Consider the following 20,136-nt stretch of genomic DNA (forward strand, 5'->3'; position numbering starts at 1 on the left):
TTGAGGACGACCCAAGGCTTTGGGACCCTGTACCCGCGTGGGAGACCCGGAAGAGGTTCCTGGTTCCTGGCTTCGGATCGGCACGCACCTGCCCGTTGCGGCTCACTTGGGAAGTGTAACATTGGATGGAAGATCTTCCTCTCTGTCTCTCCTCCTCTCTGTATATCCGGCTTTCCAATAATAATAATAATAAAATCTAAAAAAAAAAAAGAATAATTAGGGAATAGAGGAGTTGTTCTGGGTTTGGCAAGTCCAGTGGAAACCCAGCTTGGGGACACTCCAGCCAGATGGATACTCCTGCCAGCCACCAGGAGGCAGATGACTTAATGTTCATGTTTTGGGAGTTGCCTTTATTTAATGCCTCATTAGTTTTTGTTTTAGATGACTTGCAGTGTTTGTACAGTACATGGGCACAGTGTGACCTGGAGGAATCAGCTCGTTAGTGTATCTGTTTCCTGGCCTTTCCGTTTGGAGCCTGAGGACTGCTCTCACCTGGTCCTCCACAGTGGCTGCCCAGCATAGTGGAAAACCAGGACTTGCTGTTCCTCCGTGGGCTCCTCCTCTTGACCAATCTCCCTCCTCCCCATTATGCTTGGTGAGTTGGTCTTTTTTTTTTTTTTTTTTTTTAAGAGAGACAGAGATCTTCCATCTGCTAGTTTACTCCCCAAATGAAAATAACAGCTAGACCTGTGCTGATCTGAAGGTGCGAGCCAGGAGCTTCTTCTGTGTCTTCTGCGTGGGTGTAGGATCCCAAGGACTTGGGCCATCCTTTACTGCTTTCTCAGACCACAAGCAGGGAGCTGGATGGGGAGTGGAGCAGCCAGACACAACCAGTGCCCATTTAGGATCCAGCACTGCAGGCAGAGGATTGGCCTACAGAGCCACGACCCTGTACCCCACCCCATTTTTGGATGGCACATGTCAGATCTGTCTAAGCATACACTGGCAAATCCAAAGTCATGAGAATTTACCACTGTGTTTATTCTGAATGTTGTGTGGTTTTAGTGCATACTGACCTTGTTTATCATTGTTAGTCAGGTGTGTTTGAGGTACAGTAGGAGTCCAGCTTTGCCGCAGGCAGAAGCTAAGAGCCTTGAGAGAAACATGCTAGGGCGTTCTGCATTCAAGGCAGCGGTTGGCAAGAAGCTGAAACCCTCAGGGGCAAGTATTACCGAGTGAGAGGGAGGGACATCTTCCGTTTCCTGGTTCACCCCCCCAATGGCCGCAACAGCCTGAGCTGAGCCTGCCTGAAGCCAGGAGCCAGGAGCCAGGCAGGAGCTTCTTCCAAGTCTTCTTTGTTGGGGTAGGGTTAAGGACCTGAGCCATTCTTTGCTGTGTCGAGTTGTCCATCTCTCTGGATAGAAACCCTCTGGCCACCCGCTTTCAAAATCCATCTCAGCTCTCCTCGTTGCGCACTGCCCTCTCCTGGCTCCTGCTGCCAGTTTCAAGTTGCAGCCAGTTTCCTTGAAACCCCAGCTATTTTGATAGTGTTGGTGGAAGAGATCATCCTTTCCTTGTTGAATGAACATGACATCTGCACTCAGCAGCTTCTCGTTGCTCTGAACACCTACCCAAGAGAGGCTTCCTTAAGTCACCCTATAGGCTGGGGAGCTTTGTCAGCTTGGCCTGTCGGGGAGCTGGCATTGGAGGAGCAGAAGCAGAGGAGCAGTGGCGAGGTGAGCCATGAAGCTGAGGCACAGGACGCAAGCCTGCTGCTGGGACCAGCACTCTCACAACACCTGCCTTCCCAGAGCGAGCCCCTGGCCTCACGGCCGCCCACACACCCACCTGCCAAAGCCATAACTAGAACTCGTTTCCATCCATCATCGGCCACTGCTCATCAAGAATGCAGTCTTCATGGCCACATGAGTTTTGGGGATCAAGTCCTGTTGAACTCGGCAGCTCCTGCCAAGGTTGAGTTTATGTATAAACTCTCAATTCTACTCCGTGGGTCTGCATGTCCACCGTTATGCCAGTACCAAGGTGATTTGACTACTATTGCATTATAGTAAATTCTGAAATTGGAAACTGTTAGATCACCAACTTCTTTTTTTTCCTTTCTCAAGATTGTTTTTGGTGGTGTTGGAACCTGACATGCTGACATCCAATTTGGGCATCAGTGGGAGTCCCAGCTGCTGCACTTCTGATCCAGCTCCCTGCTAAAGTGTCTGGGAAAGGAACAGAGCTGGCGTAAGAACTTGAGCCATGAGGAAGCTTGGATGAGGTGCCTGGTTCCTGGCTTTGGCCTGGCCCAGCCTTGGCTGCTGTGGCTATTTCAGGAGTAAACCAGTAGATGGAGGATCTCTCTGCTATACTCTATAACTCTGCCTTTCCTTTTTTAAAAAAGATTATTTTTTTTTTATTACAAAGTCAGAATACAGAGAGGGGAAGAAACAGAGAGGAAGATCTTCCATCTGATGATTCACTCCCCAAGTGAGTGTAACGACCAGTGCTGCACCAATCTGAAGCCAGGAACCAGGAACCCCCTCCAGGTCTCCCACGCGGGTGCAGGGTCCCAAAGCTTTGGGCCGTCCTCGACTGCTTTCCCAGGCCACAAGCAGGGAGCTGGATGGGAAGTGGAGCTGCCGGGATTAGAACCGGCGCCCATATGGGATCCCGGGGCATTCAAGGCGAGGACTTTAGCCACTAGGCCACAGCGCCGGGCCCTAACTCTGCCTTTCAATTGAAAAAATTCTTTAAGAGCCAGGAGCGTTCACTGCATCTCCCACATGTGTGCAGAGCCCCAAGCACTTGGACCATCCTCTGCTGCCTTCCCAGGTACCTTGTCAGGGAGCTTGATTGGAAGTGGAGCAGCTTGGTCTTGAATGGCGCCCATAAGGGTTTCAGACATTGCAGGTGGTAGCTCTACTCACTGAGCCACAATGCCAACCTCAAAATGAATGATTAAAAAAATATTTTGAGCTATTCAAAGTCCTGAAGACTTTGTATGAATTTAAATAGTAGCTTCTTTGTTTTTGCAAAAGTGCTTGTTGGAATTTTGATAAAAAATGTGTTCAGGCCCTGGCACAATGGTTCAGTTGACTAATCTACCTCCAAGCACAGGGTCCCGTATGGGCGCAGGTTTGTGTCCTGGCTGCTCCACTTCCCATCCAGCTGCCTGCTTATGGCCTCAGAAAGCAGTGGAGGACAGGCCAAAGCCTTGGGACTCTACACTTATGTGGGAAACCTGGGAGATGCTCCTAGCTTCTGGCTTTGGACCATTGCAGCCACTTGGGGAGTGAAGTAGTAGTTGGAAGATCTTCCTCTCTCTCTCCTCCTCTCTGTTTATCTGCCTTTCCTATAAAAATAAATTTAAAAATATGTGAATTGACATTGTACCAGTATTAAGCTTTCTGATGAATACAGGATCTCTTTCTATTTATTTGAGCCATCTTGAATTTACTTCAGGGGCCCGGTGTGATAGCCTAGTGACTAACGTCCTCGCCTTGCACATGTTGGGTCCCATATGGGTGCTGGTTCTAATCCTGGTGGCACCACTTCCCATCCAGCTCCCTGCCATTCCAATAAAAGTAAATAAATCTTTTATTACAAAAGCAGATATACAGAGAGGAGGAGAGACAGAGAGGAAGATCTCCCGTCCGATGGTTCACTCCCCAAGTGACCGCAACGGCCAGTGCTGAGCCAATCCGAAGTCGGGAACCAGGAACCTCCTCCGGGTCTCCCATGCGGGTGCAGGGTCCCAAAGCTTTGGGCTGTCTTCTCCTGCTTTCCCAGGCCACAAGCAGGGATCTGGATGGGAAGTGGAGCAGCTGGGATTAGAACCGGCACCCATATGGGATGCCAACATGTTCACGGCGAGGACTTTAGCCACTAGGCCATGCCGCCAGGCCCAAAAATAAATAAATCTTAAAAAAATTGTTTTTACTTCAGTAAAGTCTTTTGGTGTTGGCTGTACAGGCTGTGGCCTCCTGAGTAAATCTATCTCCAGGTATTCTATTCCTGGCAATTAGTTTGCTCTCTTAATTTCCCCTTGGAATTGGTCATTACTAGGGTATTGATTTGGGGTTGTTGGTATTATATCCTACATCTTTGTGCTGAATTTAATTATTAACTCTAGTTGTTTTCTTCTAGACTCTAGAATTTTCTCCACAGGGTTATGCTGTCTGTGGACCACTGAGCATGAAGTTGTGACTTTGCAGCACAGACGCCTGTCGTTTTTGCTTCTTCTACAATTGCTCTGACTCGGAACAACCAGCACAATGGTGAATAGCAGGGCCTGCCTGCTCCTGATGCTCAGGGCACCTGTCCAGCCTTCCAGTGTGTGGCTCCATGTTGGCTGTGGGATTTTCCTGGGTGTTCTTTGACCTGTTCAATAAGTTCCTGTCTATTCCCAGCTGCATGTTTATTTTTTTTAAAGATGTTTTTATTTTTATTGCTAAGTCAGATATACAGAGAGGAGGAGAGACAGAGAGGAAGATCTTCCGTCCGATAATTCACTCCCCAAGTGACTGCAACAGCCAGTGCTGTGCCAATCCGAAGCCAGGAGCCAGGAACTTCCTCCAGATCTCCCATGCAGGTGCAGGGTCCCAAAGCTTTGGACCATCTTCAACTGCTTTCCCAGGCCACAAGCAGGGAGCTGGATGGGAAGCGGGGCTGCCGGGATTAGAATCGGCGCCCACATGGGATCCTGGGGCATTCAAGGTGAGGAATTTAGCTGCTAGGCCACCGCACCAGGAACTATGGAAGGGTTGGTCTTCTCAGATTCCTTTTCTTCATCAGCTGAGGTAGTCACGTGTTCCTCCTATTAATGTGTTTTGCTGTAATAACTGATTTTATGTTAACCTTACAGGACATTTTTCCAGGTAGCCTTGAACTGACCCAGTTCTTGGCCCTCTGTCACTCGTACTTCCCCAGAATAACTGTAGAATGTGTGGAGAACTCAACATCCTGTGATCAGGGGGTGGTGGCCAGCTCGGCCAAGCTGTGTTCCAGGCCGCCGCAGAATGAGGATGTCCTTCAGCACAGCCCAGCATGGCATGTGGCCCTTGGGACACAAACCCTGGGCACACAGCTTGCTTGGGTCCTTCAGCTGGGCACAAGTGGGGCACGGGCAGGCAGCACTTCCAGGCAGCTTCCTGGATCCCCTGAACACAGCCGTTGGCTTCCCTTGTGCCTGGCTGGGAGTGCCAGCAAGTGCCATACGTTCTTCCTCACTGGCCTTGGCAAGAAGTCAAGGGGCAGCCCAAGATGGAGTTGGCTCACGTGGTGGCCAGCGAATGGCCGGGCTGCCCTGCAGGGCCACCCTTGCTGCCACAGGACAAATCCCGTATTGCATGGTGTAATCCTCTCGGTAGACTGTCACATTTCACTTCTGCTTTATTCAGGATTTTTCTTAAAAAAAAAAAAAACTGATTTTTTTGTAGTAAGTCATGCAGTTGGGACAGACGGCACAAGGTGTAATGAGTGCGTCTCCTCAGCAAGGCCAGGAGTTGCCTCTGGCTGCCTAGCACAGTGGGCAGGATGTCTCTACTCACCTCATTGCTGCCTCACCCCATTATTTGGACCATCGATCACCTCTTTGCTAGTTTATGGAATTACTGGTATAATACCTGAAACTGATTATTTTCAATCATGTTATGGGAAAAGGGTCTTTAGCAACTTAGACAATGACAGACAGCTAGAAGCATACAATAGTACAATTGAGTCCACATTGTTTCCAAACCTCTTATTATGTTCCCACCTTTGTCCTGGAACTTACTCTAAAATGCATAATGTTCTCCTTAAGAAATGGCTTGGCAACAGTTGACAATAATGGAAGTACAAAGAGCTTCGAACTGCTGCCTTACACAGATGACGCAGTTTGGCTTCCCACCACATAAAGCGGAAAGTATACGGGGCATCTTCTAAAGGGAGACAAATGCTGTGAGCCCCTACAGGAAAATGGTTTGAAACTTATGCCTTATATTGCCACTTATAATCAGGGAAAGAAAATAGTTCAAAAAGATAAAAGGAAGTTTGTAGTGAAGGCCTTCCATTCAGAGAAAGGCTGAACTGCCCTGATCCTCCCCACTGCCCTTTAACAAAAGAACAAAAACAATTGAATAGGTACTAGGTGAGGTGATCAGTATATCATTGATTGTAAGATTTAATAAAGAATCTATGGGCCCGGTGCCATGACCCAGCTGCTAAAGTCCTCGCCTTGCATGGTGTAATGCGCCAGGATCCCATATGGGCGCCGGTTCTAATCCCAGCTGCTCCACTTCCCATCCAGCTCCCTGCTTGTGGCCTGGGAAAGCAGTTGAGGACGGCCCAAGGCCTTGGGACCCTGCACCCGCATGGGAGACCTGGAGGGGGTTCCTGGTTCCTGGCTTCGGATTGGCTCAGCACTGGCCGTTGTGGTCACTTGGGGAGTGAATCATCAGATGGAAGATCTTCCTCTCTGTCTCTTCCTCTCTCTGTATATCTGACTTTGCAATAAAAATACTAATAGGGCCTGGCGTGAATAGCATGGTGGTTAAGGTTCTTGCCTTGCACGCCCGGGAACCCATATGGGTGCCAGTTCTAATCCCGGTGGACCTGCTTCCCATTCAGCTCCCTGCTTGTGGCCTGGGAAAGCAGTCGAGGTCGAGGACGGCCCAAAGCCTTGGGATTCTGCACCCGCGTGGGAGACCCGAAAGAGCTCCTGGCTCCTGGCTTAGGATTGGTTCAGCACTGGCCATTGCAGCCACTTGGGGAATGAACCAGTAGACAGAGGATCTTCCTCTCTGTCTCTCCTCCTCTTTGTATTTCTGCCTTTCAATAAAAATAAATCTTTAAAATAATAATAATAGTAAAATAAATTTTTAAGAACAAAAAGAGGGGCTGATTGCCTCACACTGAGAGAGATGGCTTCCAGCATTCCCTGAAGGCGGCCAGCCCCTCCCGTTGCTTCCTGCTGTGTAAGAAATGAGAATGAGTCAGACCTCTGGTCAGATCCCGGTCCAGGCTGTTGGGCCTGAAACTGTAGTAACTACCAATGTGGATTTGAGTACAGGAGGCTGTGCAGGAGGAGGGACAGGGGCTGCGTTGATTTCCTTGCCACCCGCCTGCAGCCATCCGTGTGTAATCACCATCTTGCCTTGTGGGTGACCCGATACACATCTGGAACTCTGGGAGGGAGTGGACAGAGTGTTCAGAGAACCAGCTGGGCTTGTCCTGCACACTGGACCTTGGAATGCGTTATCTAATGCCTGGAGTATTAATGCTTCCTGGGACAGCTCAGGTGGACCAAGGTTAACCTAATTAAACTCCCCTGCTTCTGAGAGGGGCATGACTGCCCTCTTGTCTCAAGTCTGTCCAGTGAGCTGCATTCGAGGTGGCCTTGGCGCTGACTTCTCCCTTCAGGTCATTTGCCTCCTGGAGCTAGTGCTGGTACACTGGGTTGTTCTGAAACTGTTTCAAGCCTCCCCGCGGTGACAGCCTACAGGCCTGTAAGACCATCAAGATGTATCAGCCCAAACCCCCTGCAGACTGAGCAAGCTGACCCAGCTTCCTCAATAAGTAAATGGCAGGAAAAGGAATTGTTAAGAAATTAAGACTTAACAAGTGTGTCAATGAGCTACGCAGTAAGTAGACTTTGCTGCAGGAGGGTGGGCACGGGGTGACATAGGCACTAAATATCACTAAATATGAGATGATGGGAAGGAATTATCTTTAACTTCCAAGGGTATGATAATGGTGCACTTAGGTCTTTGACACCCAAGTGTCTACGAGATGAAAGGTGATTTGCTGTAATTTTCAAGCAAAAACAAAAGGGAGAGCAGCAAGAGGCAGACAACAAGGCGGAAGTTGCTGGCGGCGGTACAGGGGGGTCAAGCTGGCCCCATAGCCCTGCAGTCGCCTGGGAGACCGGTCGCCCGCACCACCCGGCGCGCGGCAAGAGGAGGCCGCGCAGACGCAGAGCGGAGTTGCCGTGCAGCTTCCCTCGCGCAACCCGGAAGTCTGGGGAGCGCGCAGGCGCGGAGCGAAGCCGAGACCCCCGCTTCGCCGCGCGGTGTCGCTAAGGCGACGCGCACGCGCATAGATGTGCAGTGCGCGCAGGCCTACGGAGCGAGGCTCCATGGCAGGTGTCGGCGTCTGGTGGCTGCCGGGGATGGGCCCTTCGGTGCTTTTGCTGCTCGCGCTGTGCGCCGTGGGCGCTCGGGGGCTTTACTTCCATATCGGCGAGACCGAGAAGCGCTGCTTCATCGAGGAAATCCCCGACGAGACCATGGTCATCGGTCAGCCGGGCCGAGGGGGTGGAGAGGCCTTTTGTACTTGCCCGCGCCCCGGCGACGCCCCCTCCTTCCGATCCTGGTCGGGTCGTTGTCCCCCCCACCCCCGGCCCCGGCCCGAGGATGTGCCGGGAGGACGCCAGGCCGCCGCGCAGCGCTGCGGGCCGGGCTGTGATTGTGTGTCTACTCTACAGGCAACTATCGCACCCAGATGTGGGACAAGCAGAAGGAGGTCTTCTTGCCCTCGACCCCTGGCCTCGGCATGCACGTGGAGGTGAAGGACCCCGGTGGGAAGGTAAGGCTGGTAGTGCGAGGCGCTGCCAGTGGCCGGGGAGCCGTTTGCAGAGGTCACAGCCAAGCTGGGCTCTGGCGCGTGTTGCAGGTGGTGCTGTCCCGGCAGTACGGCTCCGAGGGCCGCTTCACCTTCACCTCCCACACGCCGGGGGACCATCAGATCTGCCTGCACTCCAACTCCACCAGGATGGCCTTCTTCGCAGGCGGCAAGCTGGTGAGACTGCCCTTGCCGCTCCGCAGGGACTCGTAGGGGTAGCCAAGCGTGGGCTGCGTCGCCCTCTTGGTTTGTGACCGTGGGTGTCGGGGAGGTGGGCGTGGGTGGGCTGAGGATGCCACCCCTCGCACACCCCGCGTTCCCTTGCAGCGCGTGCACCTGGACATCCAGGTTGGGGAGCATGCCAACAATTACCCTGAGATCGCTGCCAAGGACAAGCTGACGGAGCTGCAGCTGCGGGCCCGCCAGCTGCTGGATCAGGTGGAGCAGATCCAGAAGGAGCAGGATTACCAGAGGGTGAGGGCCTGAGTGTGGGGACCCCTGCAGCACCTGCTGCTTGTGCGGCGGGCATGAAGGAAGCTCAGTGCTTGGGAGGCTCTGAGTGCTTGGGTCTGAGGTGTTAGCTACATTCATGATGTTGGGTACCCCTCCTCCCAAACTGAGCGTCTATACCCTCACACGACCCCGACCCCTATGCAGAGCCCCGTTTCTGTGGCTCACAGTGCACAGCGTGCTGGGGCTCAGCCAGCTTGCGTCACTTCCCTTTAGTCTAACAGTGTGCTGCAGACGTAGAGCCTCCTTTAGCTTAAGGAGTTGTTGGTGGTTTCTGGGAAGGCAGAGATGCAGGCCTCTCCCACAATAGCCAGAGCTGAGCCAGGCCCAGGCAGGAGCCGGAAGCCCTGTCCAGTCTCCCACGTGGGGACAGGGACCTGCTGCACATCGGCTGGAAGCCGGAAAGCAGAGCGAGGGCATGAGCCCAGCAGGTGGCTGTCTTGAGTGGTGTCCTCCCGTCCCCCTGCATGGTCACTTTCAACTTCTGTGAAGCAGTGAGGAATGGCTAGCTCACAGGCTAGTGAGAGAGTGCTGGTTTTCCCTGGGCTCTGTGTGACAGGAAAAGGGTTGCGATCTCGACCTAGCCAGGTGTAGTGGGCTGTCAGTGCTGAGCCTGGCACTCCCGCTGGCATCAAGTGAGGCATTGGGTGCTGGAGCCAAGGGGCCAGGCCCAGGGAGGACCTCCAGCAACCTGGTCCATGTAACCGCACTCGCCTCCTTGCCTGCGCAGTACCGAGAAGAGCGCTTCCGCCTGACCAGCGAGAGCACCAACCAGAGGGTCCTGTGGTGGTCCATCACGCAGACCGTCATCCTCATCCTCACTGGCATCTGGCAGATGCGGCACCTCAAGAGCTTCTTCGAGGCAAAGAAGCTGGTGTAGCGCCTGCTCTGTTGGCTTTCAGCTGCTCACCCACCTGCCTTTGAGAGGGACAAGAAAGAGGATGTGAGTCACATTGGTCCATGGCAACAGGACCTTCAGAGCAGCCATGCTAACCCTGGTTGTCAAGGACACAGGACCCTGGTCCAAACTTTCAGAAATCTTCTAGGCCCATGAGGCAACAGAGCTAACTCAGTGATTCCCCCGTCCTCTCACAAAATGAGCAAATGAAAAAAATCTTTTCATTCTGCTGTGTCTTGGACTGCTGGCACTGTGGGAGCCCGGTGTGCCCCGGGAGGGGGCCTCGTCCTCCTGCTTCCTGCTCAGCCCTGGGTCCCCCTGTGGCTTTGTGGATGTAAACAAGGGGCAGGTCTTGGCCCCAGAGGACTGACGTGTTTTTCTATATCCTAGAACTATTTTTTGATAAATTATATATTTTCCTTCCTAGATGAGAGTTACTGCCTATTCCTAGCCAACAACACCAGTGCAGTCCCCGTGCATTCTGTTTATTCACACATTTCTGGTAACTTCCATTACAGCTCTCGGGAGCTTTTGGCAGTCCCTCGGCCAGAAAGCTGATGTTCAGCCATTCTCGAGCTGAGTCGTATGTGACACCTGTGGTCCCCACCTCGCAGGACCACAGAGCCAGAGGCGTCAGCACAGGGCAACACACTCTCACCTTCCCTCTTCCCCTCTTATTTAAGGTGTGACAAATATTTTCTTCAAGGGAACCGGATTTGGTTCTTTATAGAAAAATTTCCAGTGAAATAAAATGTGTTGTAGTAGCTGTGTTGGAGATGAAATATGAGGCTGTGGGGCAGAGAGGAGGCAAAAAGGGAAAGAAAAGGTTCCTGGCTCGGGTCTGCACTGCGGGTGACCCCAAGTGGACTGGGTGTGGGTAGCTGGTGCTGGGGCTTGGGCTGGACCCAAGCCAGTCTCCACAGGGGAACTGGATGGATGGGCTCACGTCCTCCTGAAGGTCAGGCAGGGACACATCAGCAAGGGTTCTGGACAGAGCAAGTGTGGGTCCTCTGGGCGTAACAAGCCCAGCTGCTGCCCACTCTTGACATTCCATTTCATAGTGTTAAATATTTCCAATACTACATGTATCTGACCTCAGAACTAAATTGTCTTTATTTCTTAGTCGTACTATCATATATATACACATATAAATGATACTCCTTTTTTTTTTACTGTCAAGGATACATACAGTTCAATTCTCTAGGTGTTCTCATTTAACATCTTTGTATTGTGTAACTTGTGCTTATTTCTGCTTTCCCACTCTGGAGAGCCGTGACAGTCCCATGAGGTGTGTGCCAACATAGTTCAGAGTTCCCACTTCTCTCCAGGTGAGGATGAGCAGTTAGTGGGATGGCCTCTGAACCAGTTTGATGTGGGAAATGTGACTTGTGGGGAAGGGACACAGTTATGCACCACGGCTGTTCCTAGAAGTCTGGCCACAGAGCAGGGGCAGACCACCGCAGGCTGCAAGGACATAGGAGCCTGCCGTGCGGGCCGGGGCTGGACATCAGCACCTCCTCCGTGCTGACTGGGTAGGGAAGTTGAGTGTACCTTTACCCTGAAGGAGATGTCCAGGTGCAGGCCAGCAACTGGTGGCTGTGGGAACCAGGCCTTCCTTACTGGTGTCACATTTACAGATACACTGGCCTTAGAAGGTTTGTAAGTAGCAGTTAAGCTACATCCAAGAATTGGGTGTAGCCTTGGTTGCATTTGGAAGAGCTTTGTCTTTAGCATCCTGCTTTGTGCCCCTGACTCCCCAGCTCTCCCTGGGCCTGGCTGGCTGTGGGGCATAATGGCCTGTGGGACCTATGGAAGGCTGCCCACCCTCCTTGCACGCATGCCCTGATTCCTGAAACCTTCAGGGAACATGGCAAACCAGGTGACATCCAAAAGGTCTACTTGCAGTTCCACAGAGAAGAGACTCATCTTCCATCTACTGGCTTGCTCCCCAAGTGGCTGTAACTGCTGGGGCTTAGGTCAGGCTGGAGCCAGCTCCCCACTTAGACCCAGCAGCACTAGCGGGGACTTGGGTCAGAAGTGAAGCACTTGAACCAGTCGGTGCTCTTAGGGGATGCCAGCATCGCAGGTTGTGGCATATCGTGCAGTGCCACAGGGCTGGCTCCTAGCTGGATTTATAAAATATTTTCTCCTGGGCCCTCTGGGTGTGCCTGATGGTGGGGTCCCCGCTGCACCGGGACCCTTCTTTCATCTAACAAGCCAGCGGCAGAGGGGCAGTCCTCACAAGGCACCTGTCTCCTACTCTGGAGTCCCGGTCCCCAAGGGAGGAGCTTCCTGCTGCTGTCACCCCAACTCTGGACCTGCAAAACCCCGGGCCGCGAAGCCGGAACGGTCACCCCGACTTCAGACCCTGTCCCGACCTCGCCGAGTAGTGGGGGGGCAGCTCCAGGCACCCGCTGCCTTTCCCCAGCCCGGCAGCCGCAGCCGGCGACCCGCGCCCTCCCGCTGCCATTGGCCGGAGCCCTGACATCCTCAGCCCCGCCGAGTCGGGAAGCACAACTAAGGTCCGCCGCCAACCACCCCCCCCCCGGCCCTTTCTGACACCGGCCGTCGGTGCGCGCAGTCGTGTTCCCTTCCGGAACGCCAGAAGCACAGGCTCCGCCACTTCCGGGAAGTGACGCTCTCCTGCCTCTGATTGGTTGTCGCCGTCGGCCCTCTCTTCCTGACGCACGAGTGCGGCGTGGATTCCGGCATCGCCATGGAGGAGCCGGACTCGCTGGGCTTCGAACACATGGGTCTGGACCCCCGGCTGCTGCAGGTACCGGGGCAGGGGCGCTGGGGAGAAGCGGGAGACAGCGTCCGGGTCCCGGGGGGCGCCGCCCTAGGCGTACGCCTCGTGTCTCGTAGGCAGTCACAGACCTGGGCTGGTCGCGACCTACGCTGATCCAGGAGAAGGCCATTCCGCTGGCACTGGAGGGGAAGGACCTGCTGGCCCGGGCCCGCACGGGCTCGGGGAAGACCGCCGCCTACGCGCTGCCGATGCTGCAGCTTCTGCTCGACCGCAAGGCGGTGGGCACCGGGGAGGGTCGGGTGGGCGGGTCGGGGAGCCTCGCGTGGTCGTGGCCAGGTGGACGGCCCCAGGGAGCCTCGCGTGGGTGTGGCTGACGAGTGGGCTGCTTCAGGTGGACACAGCAGCGTTGAGCTCCTGCTAGAGCCTTCAGCTCATGTGTTCCACAGACAGGTCCAGTGGCGGAGCAAGCTGTGAGAGGCTTGGTCCTTGTCCCCACCAAGGAGCTGGCACGACAAGCCCAGACCATGATTCAACAGCTGGCCAAATACTGTGCTCGGGATGTGCGGGTGGCCAACGTGTCAGCTGCTGAAGACTCGGCAGCCCAGCGGTGGGTGAGGATGAGGGGAGTAAAGGGCAGTGGGCAGAAGAGATGTGGGCGGGTTGGGGCAGCCCTGACTGCTGTGCTCTCTTTGGTCCTGGTGCCCCGCTGGCCACAGAGCCGTGCTGATGGAGAAACCGGATGTGGTGGTGGGGACCCCGTCGCGGATCCTGGGCCACTTGCAGCAGGACACCTTGAGGCTGCGGGACTCCCTGGAGCTGCTGGTGGCGGATGAGGCCGACCTGCTGTTCTCCTTCGGCTTCGAGGAGGAGCTCAAGAGCCTGCTGTGGTGAGGGAGGGGTCCGGGGGAGTGGGGTGGGCAGCCACCCAGCTGCACTGCCTGTGTCCCTGACTCAGCTCTGATTGGTTTCAGTCACTTGCCCCGCATTTACCAGGCCTTCCTCATGTCGGCCACTTTCAACGAGGACGTGCAGGCACTCAAGGAGCTGGTCCTACATAACCCGGTGAGGGGAGCTGCTCCTCTGAGGAGGAGAAGGGGTGGGGACCCTGTCGCTGAGTGCCTCCACTTGATCTGGCACATGTCAAATCCGTCATTCCAGCTGGTCCCTTGCTGTCACCTGGTTAAAGTCGGGGTTCGTCTGAGGCATGGGCAACAGCCCTGTGGGACTGCTACGGGGGGACAGAATGACAGTCCTAGCCCAGGATTCTCATACCCACCCACTGCATGGCGTGGCTGCTCCTGGACGTGGTCTGCCCCATGCCCCTGTGTTCTGTGTGTGGTGGTTTGTCCCCTGTGTACTAGAACAGGGAGGGAGGCCCTAGGTGCCAGGAGTCCTGCGCTGCAGTGTCAGTGCCATGGCCAGCAAGCCCATGGCCGCAGTCTCTGTCTCTCTCCTGACCACAGGCCTGTCCTCCCTCCAGGTCACACTCAAGTTGCAGGAGTCTCAGCTGCCAGGGCCTGACCAGTTGCAGCAGTTCCAGGTGGTCTGTGAGACGGAGGAGGACAAGTTCCTGCTATTGTACGCCCTGCTTAAGCTGTCCTTGGTCCGGGGCAAGGCCCTGCTCTTTGTCAACACCCTGGAGCGGAGCTACCGCCTGCGCCTTTTCCTTGAGCAGTTCAGCATCCCCTCGTGCGTGCTTAATGGCGAGCTCCCGCTGCGCTCCAGGTGCACTTCTTTCTGGGGTCCCTTTTGGCTTCAGGGTCCCAAGGCACAGGCTGAAGAGGAGGGGATGCACTGGCCCAGTGCTGTGCCTGTTCCAGAAGCACTGGCGATGGCCAGGTTCTGGGCTTGCCAGGCACCGTGACATACCCATCACTTCGCATCTCGGTGAAGATGACGAAGGCAGAGAGTTCTAGAGGAGGCAAAAAAGAAAAGACGATGGGGTGCGAGGGTCTCTGTGGGCTCTGCGGAGCTGACTGCCTGCCCTTCCTTCACCCAGGTGCCACATCATCTCCCAGTTCAACCAGGGCTTCTATGACTGTGTCATCGCCACTGATGCCCAGGTCCTGGGGCCTCCGGCCAAGGGCAAGCAGCGGGGCCGAGGGCCCAAAGGGGACAAGTAAGTTCATGTTTCTCTCTTCAGCCCTTCCCAGAGAGGTCCGCTTTCTCAACTGTCTGCAAGACACAGCAGGGTGCCCAGAGCAGGGAGCCAAGTGCTGAAGGCCTGGTTGGGCAGGTGACACAGAGCGCCTCCTGGATGCTGGCTCAGTTGCCTGCATGGGCAGTGTGCTGGGAAGCTTGCAGCAGGCCTAAGGCTGCACCTGGGGAGCATGTTTTTGAGCGGAAAGGGGAAGGTCCAGGGCCTGGTTCTTAGAGTGGGCGACAGCCGTGAGTCCTATTCCACCCAGTGCTGATGCGTTCAGCTGAGGCCACGAGGCCCTTCCCAGGACAGTGCTGATGCATCCAGCTGAGGCCACGAGGCCCTTCCCAGGACAGTGCTGATGTGTCCAGGTGAGGCCACGAAGCCCTGCCTGGGGACAGCCTGGATGCCAGAGACTGTAATCCCTGTTGGTGCTCTTGATCTTGAGGTTTTGTTCAGTGATGCAGCCTGGGCTAATGTGCTTGGCACAGAGGGTGGGCCGACATGGCTGCCTCCTCCCTGCAGGGCCTCTGACCCGGAAGTGGGCGTAGCTCGGGGCATAGACTTCCACCATGTGTCTGCCGTGCTCAACTTTGATCTCCCCCCGACTCCTGAGGCCTATGTTCATCGAGCTGGCAGGTAAGAGAGCTGGGGGCATGGGGGAAGGCCCCAGTAGGTTGCCCATGGCCCAGCTTGCAGGCTGGAGATGCAGGCGTGGCCATGTGCCCTTGTAGGACAGCACGCGCCAACAATCCTGGCATCGTCTTGACCTTCGTGCTGCCCACTGAACAATCCCACTTGGGCAAGATTGAGGAGCTTCTGAGTGGAGGTAGGAGCTCCGGCTCTGATGGTGCCCTGACAGCCGTGTCATGGCAGCCACAATGCCGGCAGAGTGACAAGCAGCTGCCATAGTCTGTGCTTGTGCCCTGCACGTGGTAGGCCCTGTCCTTCACAGAAGGACAGTTGGGTTGGTTGTCTGCTTCATAGTAGTGCAGTGGTGCAGCCTGGCATGTGTGTGCAGGGAACTGGTGACAGCGCCTGCCACTGGGCTGTGGGTGTGGACCAGCTGCTCTCCCCAGCTGCCACCAGGCGCCACTGGAGGGGACAGCAGTGTGGCTGGGGGCCAGAGTGGTGGGAGAAGATGGGTGAGTGGGCCATGGATTCATGGCTCAGCAGTTGGCAAGCCATCCCTGTCCATGTGGCCCTGCTGGTTATCCCTGTGCATGTGTTGCTGGGCTGTCCCTGGTACAATCCAGCAGGTGCAGTAAAAATGAGTGTTGGGCTAGGTCCTCTGCAGCCTTGCCCCAGGGAGGGACACTGGTATCCACAAGCAGAGGGCTGGACAAATGCTGTCCTGAGCCTGTGGCAGACAGGGCCTGACTGCTGCCTCTTCTGCAGAGGGTGAGGCTCCTGTCTTGCTTCCCTACCAGTTCCGGATGGAGGAGATTGAGGGCTTCCGGTATCGCTGCAGGGTGAGCTGGATATGGGTGGGAGGGGAGAGGGTGTCGGGAGCGGCTGTGACCCAGGGGTTGCGCCTCCCCTGTGACCGTCGCTGTCCGCCCAGGACGCCATGCACTCGGTGACAAAGCAGGCCATTCGGGAGGCGAGGCTGAAGGAGATCAAGGAGGAGCTTCTGCACTCAGAGAAGCTCAAGGTGAGGCCCGGGGGAGGGCCGGCCAGCCTAGCTGGCTGCCCCGGAGCTCAACCAGCCAAGGAGTGCTGAGCAGCAGAGGGAGGCAGGGGGAGGAAGTGGCCAACAGCCCCAGAGGGGCCAGCCTGCCCACCGGGGGCCATTGGGCACAGCTCGTGGTGGACACTCCTGTGCCCACAGAGTGGCAGGTTCACATGTCCTTTGACGTTTTAAACTGCACTTCTCATGTTTCACGCCTCAGTCTGGCGGGGCGTGACATGCTGACTGTTGTACCTCCCCTCAGACCTACTTTGAAGACAACCCCAGGGACCTGCAGCTGCTGCGGCACGACCTCCCCCTGCACCCTGCTGTGGTGAAACCTCACCTGGGCCACGTCCCCGACTACCTGGGTGAGTGCACGTGCCAGGTGGCCCAGGTTCTTGTGCTGGTGCCCAGGCTGTGGTGGGGATGGGAACTGGGGCCGTGGGTGGCATGCAGGCCCATGAACACACAGCCCCGTGGGTGTGCTCTCCCGTTGGGATGTGTCTACCCACCGCGCGGGGCTGCTATGCTCGTCTGTCGTGATGACGAGCATGCGGTAGCACAGCTGGTAGCCAACCTGGGCCTTCAGTTCCCATGGGAGCTGGCTGTTGAGTGCAAGGCCACGGGAGGGTGTGGGTGGAGGCAGCCACAGTGCCACAATGGCCTGCCCACTGCTGAGCCATGAATCCATGGCTCACTTACCCCATCTTCTTGGGGTTCGTGGTCAAGGTCTTGCTAAAGCAGAGCGGCAGAGCTGGGGCCGGCACTGAACCTGACAGCTGCTCACGTGAGCGCTGGGAGCAGTGTCCTTCGGCTCCTGCTCGTGCTGAGTTGGTTCCTGCAGGTGGTAGTTTGCTAATGAGTATGTGACTTCCCTGGTTAAGGGAATTACAGGAGCAGCGTGGCAAGGAGGCAGCCCCAGCAGCTCAAGCCTCACTTCTCCCCTTGCATGGGCCCTGGTCTGCGTGGCCTGCCATGAGCAGCTGCTCCTCCCTAGAGAAAGAATGGGGTGGACCTTCCTGGACAGGCAAGGCCTGAGTGGTGGGAAGCAGGGCCCAGGAGAGCAACTCAGGAAAATGCCAGAGCGTAGCAGGTGTGTGGTGCAGTGTAAGCCGCATCCTGTGTCAGTGAGAGGAAGTCTTCCTGTTTGCAGCTTCCCTCCCCAGAGCTCTGACGGCCAGGGCCTGGCAGGGCTGGAGCTGTGTGCTGCATGAGTGGCAGGCAGCTGGTAACTTTAGTTGTCGTGGCTGCCTTCCCAGGTCTGCTGAAGCTGGGAGTCAGTGCTGGGGGTTGAATCCCGGTGCTCCCGGGTCGGGGGGATTGTGGGCATCTCCACTAAGACACACGGGCACCCTTCTCCTCTTCCAGCTGTGTATTGCTGTAATGCAGAAAAGCCCTGGCACAGGCAGTGACTGACGCTGCGTCTAGGCGTCCTTGTGGGGGGAGAATTGAGAATTTTACTGTGGAGCCAGGGTGAGGGGCACAGCCCTGAGGAGAGGGCACGGATGTCACCAGGACAACCTACAGTAACGGGCCCAGGCGTCCCGCCAGAGGGGGGCTTTTCAGAGGGGAGGGAAGGCCGCTGCTACAGCCTGTTCTGTTCCGCAGTTCCTCCTGCTCTTCGTGGCCTCATACGCCCTCCCAAGAAGCGCAAGAAGCCCTCCTCTTCCTGTAGGAAGGCCAAGGTATGTCACCCAGGGCCTTGGGAGTGACAGCAGGAGTCCACCCCAAGTGCTGGTGCAGGGGCTGGGCCTCGAAGGCTGCCTGGGGGCTGGTGTTGGTCTTGGTTAGCACAGTGAGACCGATTGCCCCAGTTAACCCGTGGTTTTGTCCTGTAGAAGGTGAAGGCCCAGAATCCACTGCGCAGCTTCAACCACAGAGGAAAGAAACCCAGACCCACAGTGTTGCCCTCCTGAGGTCACCGGGCCCGAGTCCAACGTTGGTGGGACTGCAGCCTGGGGCACCCATGTGGGCACTCTGGTCTCACTGTGCTGCCTGGACATACTGAACTCGGTGCAGGGCCAGCATCTGGCTGCATCACAGAATAAAGGTTCTGCCCCAGGTTGTGCTTCCAGACCTCAGGGATCAGGAAACTTCCGGAAGGTGGTGCCTGTGCCGTGTTCTGCAGTACCAGGCTGCACCAGCAGAGGTCAGCCTGGTGGAGCCAGCCCAAGTCCACTGCATCCAGTTTGTCCAGCTTCTTGTTTTCTTGGCTGCTGTAACCCCGCTGTCTGATGTGTCTCTGGAGAACAGGTCTTCCTGGCCACAGGTCTTCTCTTTTAAAGAGTTAAACCCCCCATGAGCAGGACAGCTCTGTGATGGGCTGGGCCTTAATGTGTGTGTCAGTTGTGTCTACGTGTTAGAGGTGCGTGCCAACAGCGAGACGTGTTCACACACCCTCTTTGGCTTCTCTGATTCTGTGGCTGAGCCTGGGCCTTCCACCTGCTGGCGCCCCGCCCAGAGACTGGGACTCTTTGCTGACTCAGCATCCTAGAATGTAAGGTGTTGTCATCTACTGGCAGGCATGGCGAGGCCAGGTTGGGGACCTGGCAGAAGTGCAGTTGTAGCCCCCAGGGGCTGAGGCTGCGGGCACCACGTGTGTGCCACCTGAGGTTCCAGGACTGGCTGAGAATTTCCAGGAAACTGCTGGGTGTAGGTTTGGCAGCATGAAGGCAACTGTCAGGGTCGTCCCCACTGGCCGGTAAGAGCTGAGAGTGAGGGGGGACCACGTGTGTGCCCGCTGGAGGCCCTGGCAGAGCGGCTTCCAGAAGGGCAGACAGTGCAGAGGGCTTTGCCTGCCTTGACCAGGCCTCCGCACCCTGCCCCAGCTGAGGGGTGTTGTGGCCAGGGTGATGCCTGCCTCGAATCCTGCTGGTGTGCTGCAGGGAGGTGGGCAGGCGTGGGCTGTCACAGCTGTGTTCCTCATTGGGGTGGCCGGAGTCTGGCCAGAGCTGAGAGGCTGAAGGGAAGCATGGTGACTGTCCCCTGCAGCTGTAGATGCAGGAGCTGTGCATTGAACTTGTCTGGTCAGCAGTGTGGGGCCACTGAGGCCTGCTGCTCATCCTCCTGGAAGAGCTGGTGGCACTGGGGGATGAGGGAGAATGGGGCAGCAGTGCATGCCAGTCTCAATGCTTGGGGCATCTCTGAGCTCCGAGAAACATGGCCTCTCCAGGCCTTAGGAGAGCAGTGACGTTGCCACCTTGGCCTGGTACAACCTCAGGGCAGGCCTGGGAGAGTGCCTGTGTGCAGCCAGGTCTAGGATCAGGTGAAGCAGCAGGCTCATCAGGGCAAGGATTGCCCATTAACCCGGCCACACTTCGTGCTTGGCCACGTATCCTGACAGTGCTGGAGCTGTCCATGAGTCCACTCCCAGAACTCTGGCCAACTGGTCATCTCTGGTTGGGCAGGGGCAGCTTCCACACAGGAGGGTGGAGGGGCGTTGGCAAAGCCTGTTTGGATTACTTTTGAAGACAGGATATACAGAGAGAGGAAGATCTTCCGTCCATTGGTTCATTCCCCAAGTGGCTGCAATGAACAGAGCTGAGCTGGTAAGGAGCCTGGAGCCTCTTCTGGGTCTCCCATGCTGTTGCAGGGTCCCAGGAGTTTGGGCCATCCTTGACTGC

General features: G+C 56.0%; 2 protein-coding genes across 2 annotated transcripts; both read left to right on the forward strand.

The window, feature by feature from the left end:
• Positions 1-8,020: 8,020 nt before the first annotated feature.
• Positions 8,021-10,716, forward strand: TMED4 (transmembrane p24 trafficking protein 4). Its single transcript, XM_004582246.3, has 5 exons — positions 8,021-8,219; positions 8,408-8,508; positions 8,596-8,721; positions 8,872-9,018; positions 9,785-10,716. Exons 1-5 carry the CDS (start codon positions 8,024-8,026, stop codon positions 9,932-9,934), a joined length of 720 nt encoding a protein of 239 aa, XP_004582303.2. The 5' UTR covers positions 8,021-8,023; the 3' UTR covers positions 9,935-10,716.
• A 1,857-nt stretch (positions 10,717-12,573) lies between these two features.
• Positions 12,574-18,823, forward strand: DDX56 (DEAD-box helicase 56). Its single transcript, XM_058678241.1, has 14 exons — positions 12,574-12,728; positions 12,818-12,979; positions 13,148-13,308; positions 13,418-13,588; positions 13,673-13,763; positions 14,182-14,426; positions 14,701-14,820; positions 15,367-15,480; positions 15,576-15,670; positions 16,240-16,313; positions 16,406-16,495; positions 16,776-16,881; positions 18,122-18,198; positions 18,352-18,823. Exons 1-14 carry the CDS (start codon positions 12,669-12,671, stop codon positions 18,427-18,429), a joined length of 1,644 nt encoding a protein of 547 aa, XP_058534224.1. The 5' UTR covers positions 12,574-12,668; the 3' UTR covers positions 18,430-18,823.
• Positions 18,824-20,136: the final 1,313 nt, after the last annotated feature.

Source organism: Ochotona princeps, chromosome 20 (assembly GCF_030435755.1).
Source record: "Ochotona princeps isolate mOchPri1 chromosome 20, mOchPri1.hap1, whole genome shotgun sequence".
Classification (NCBI taxonomy): domain Eukaryota; kingdom Metazoa; phylum Chordata; class Mammalia; order Lagomorpha; family Ochotonidae; genus Ochotona; species Ochotona princeps.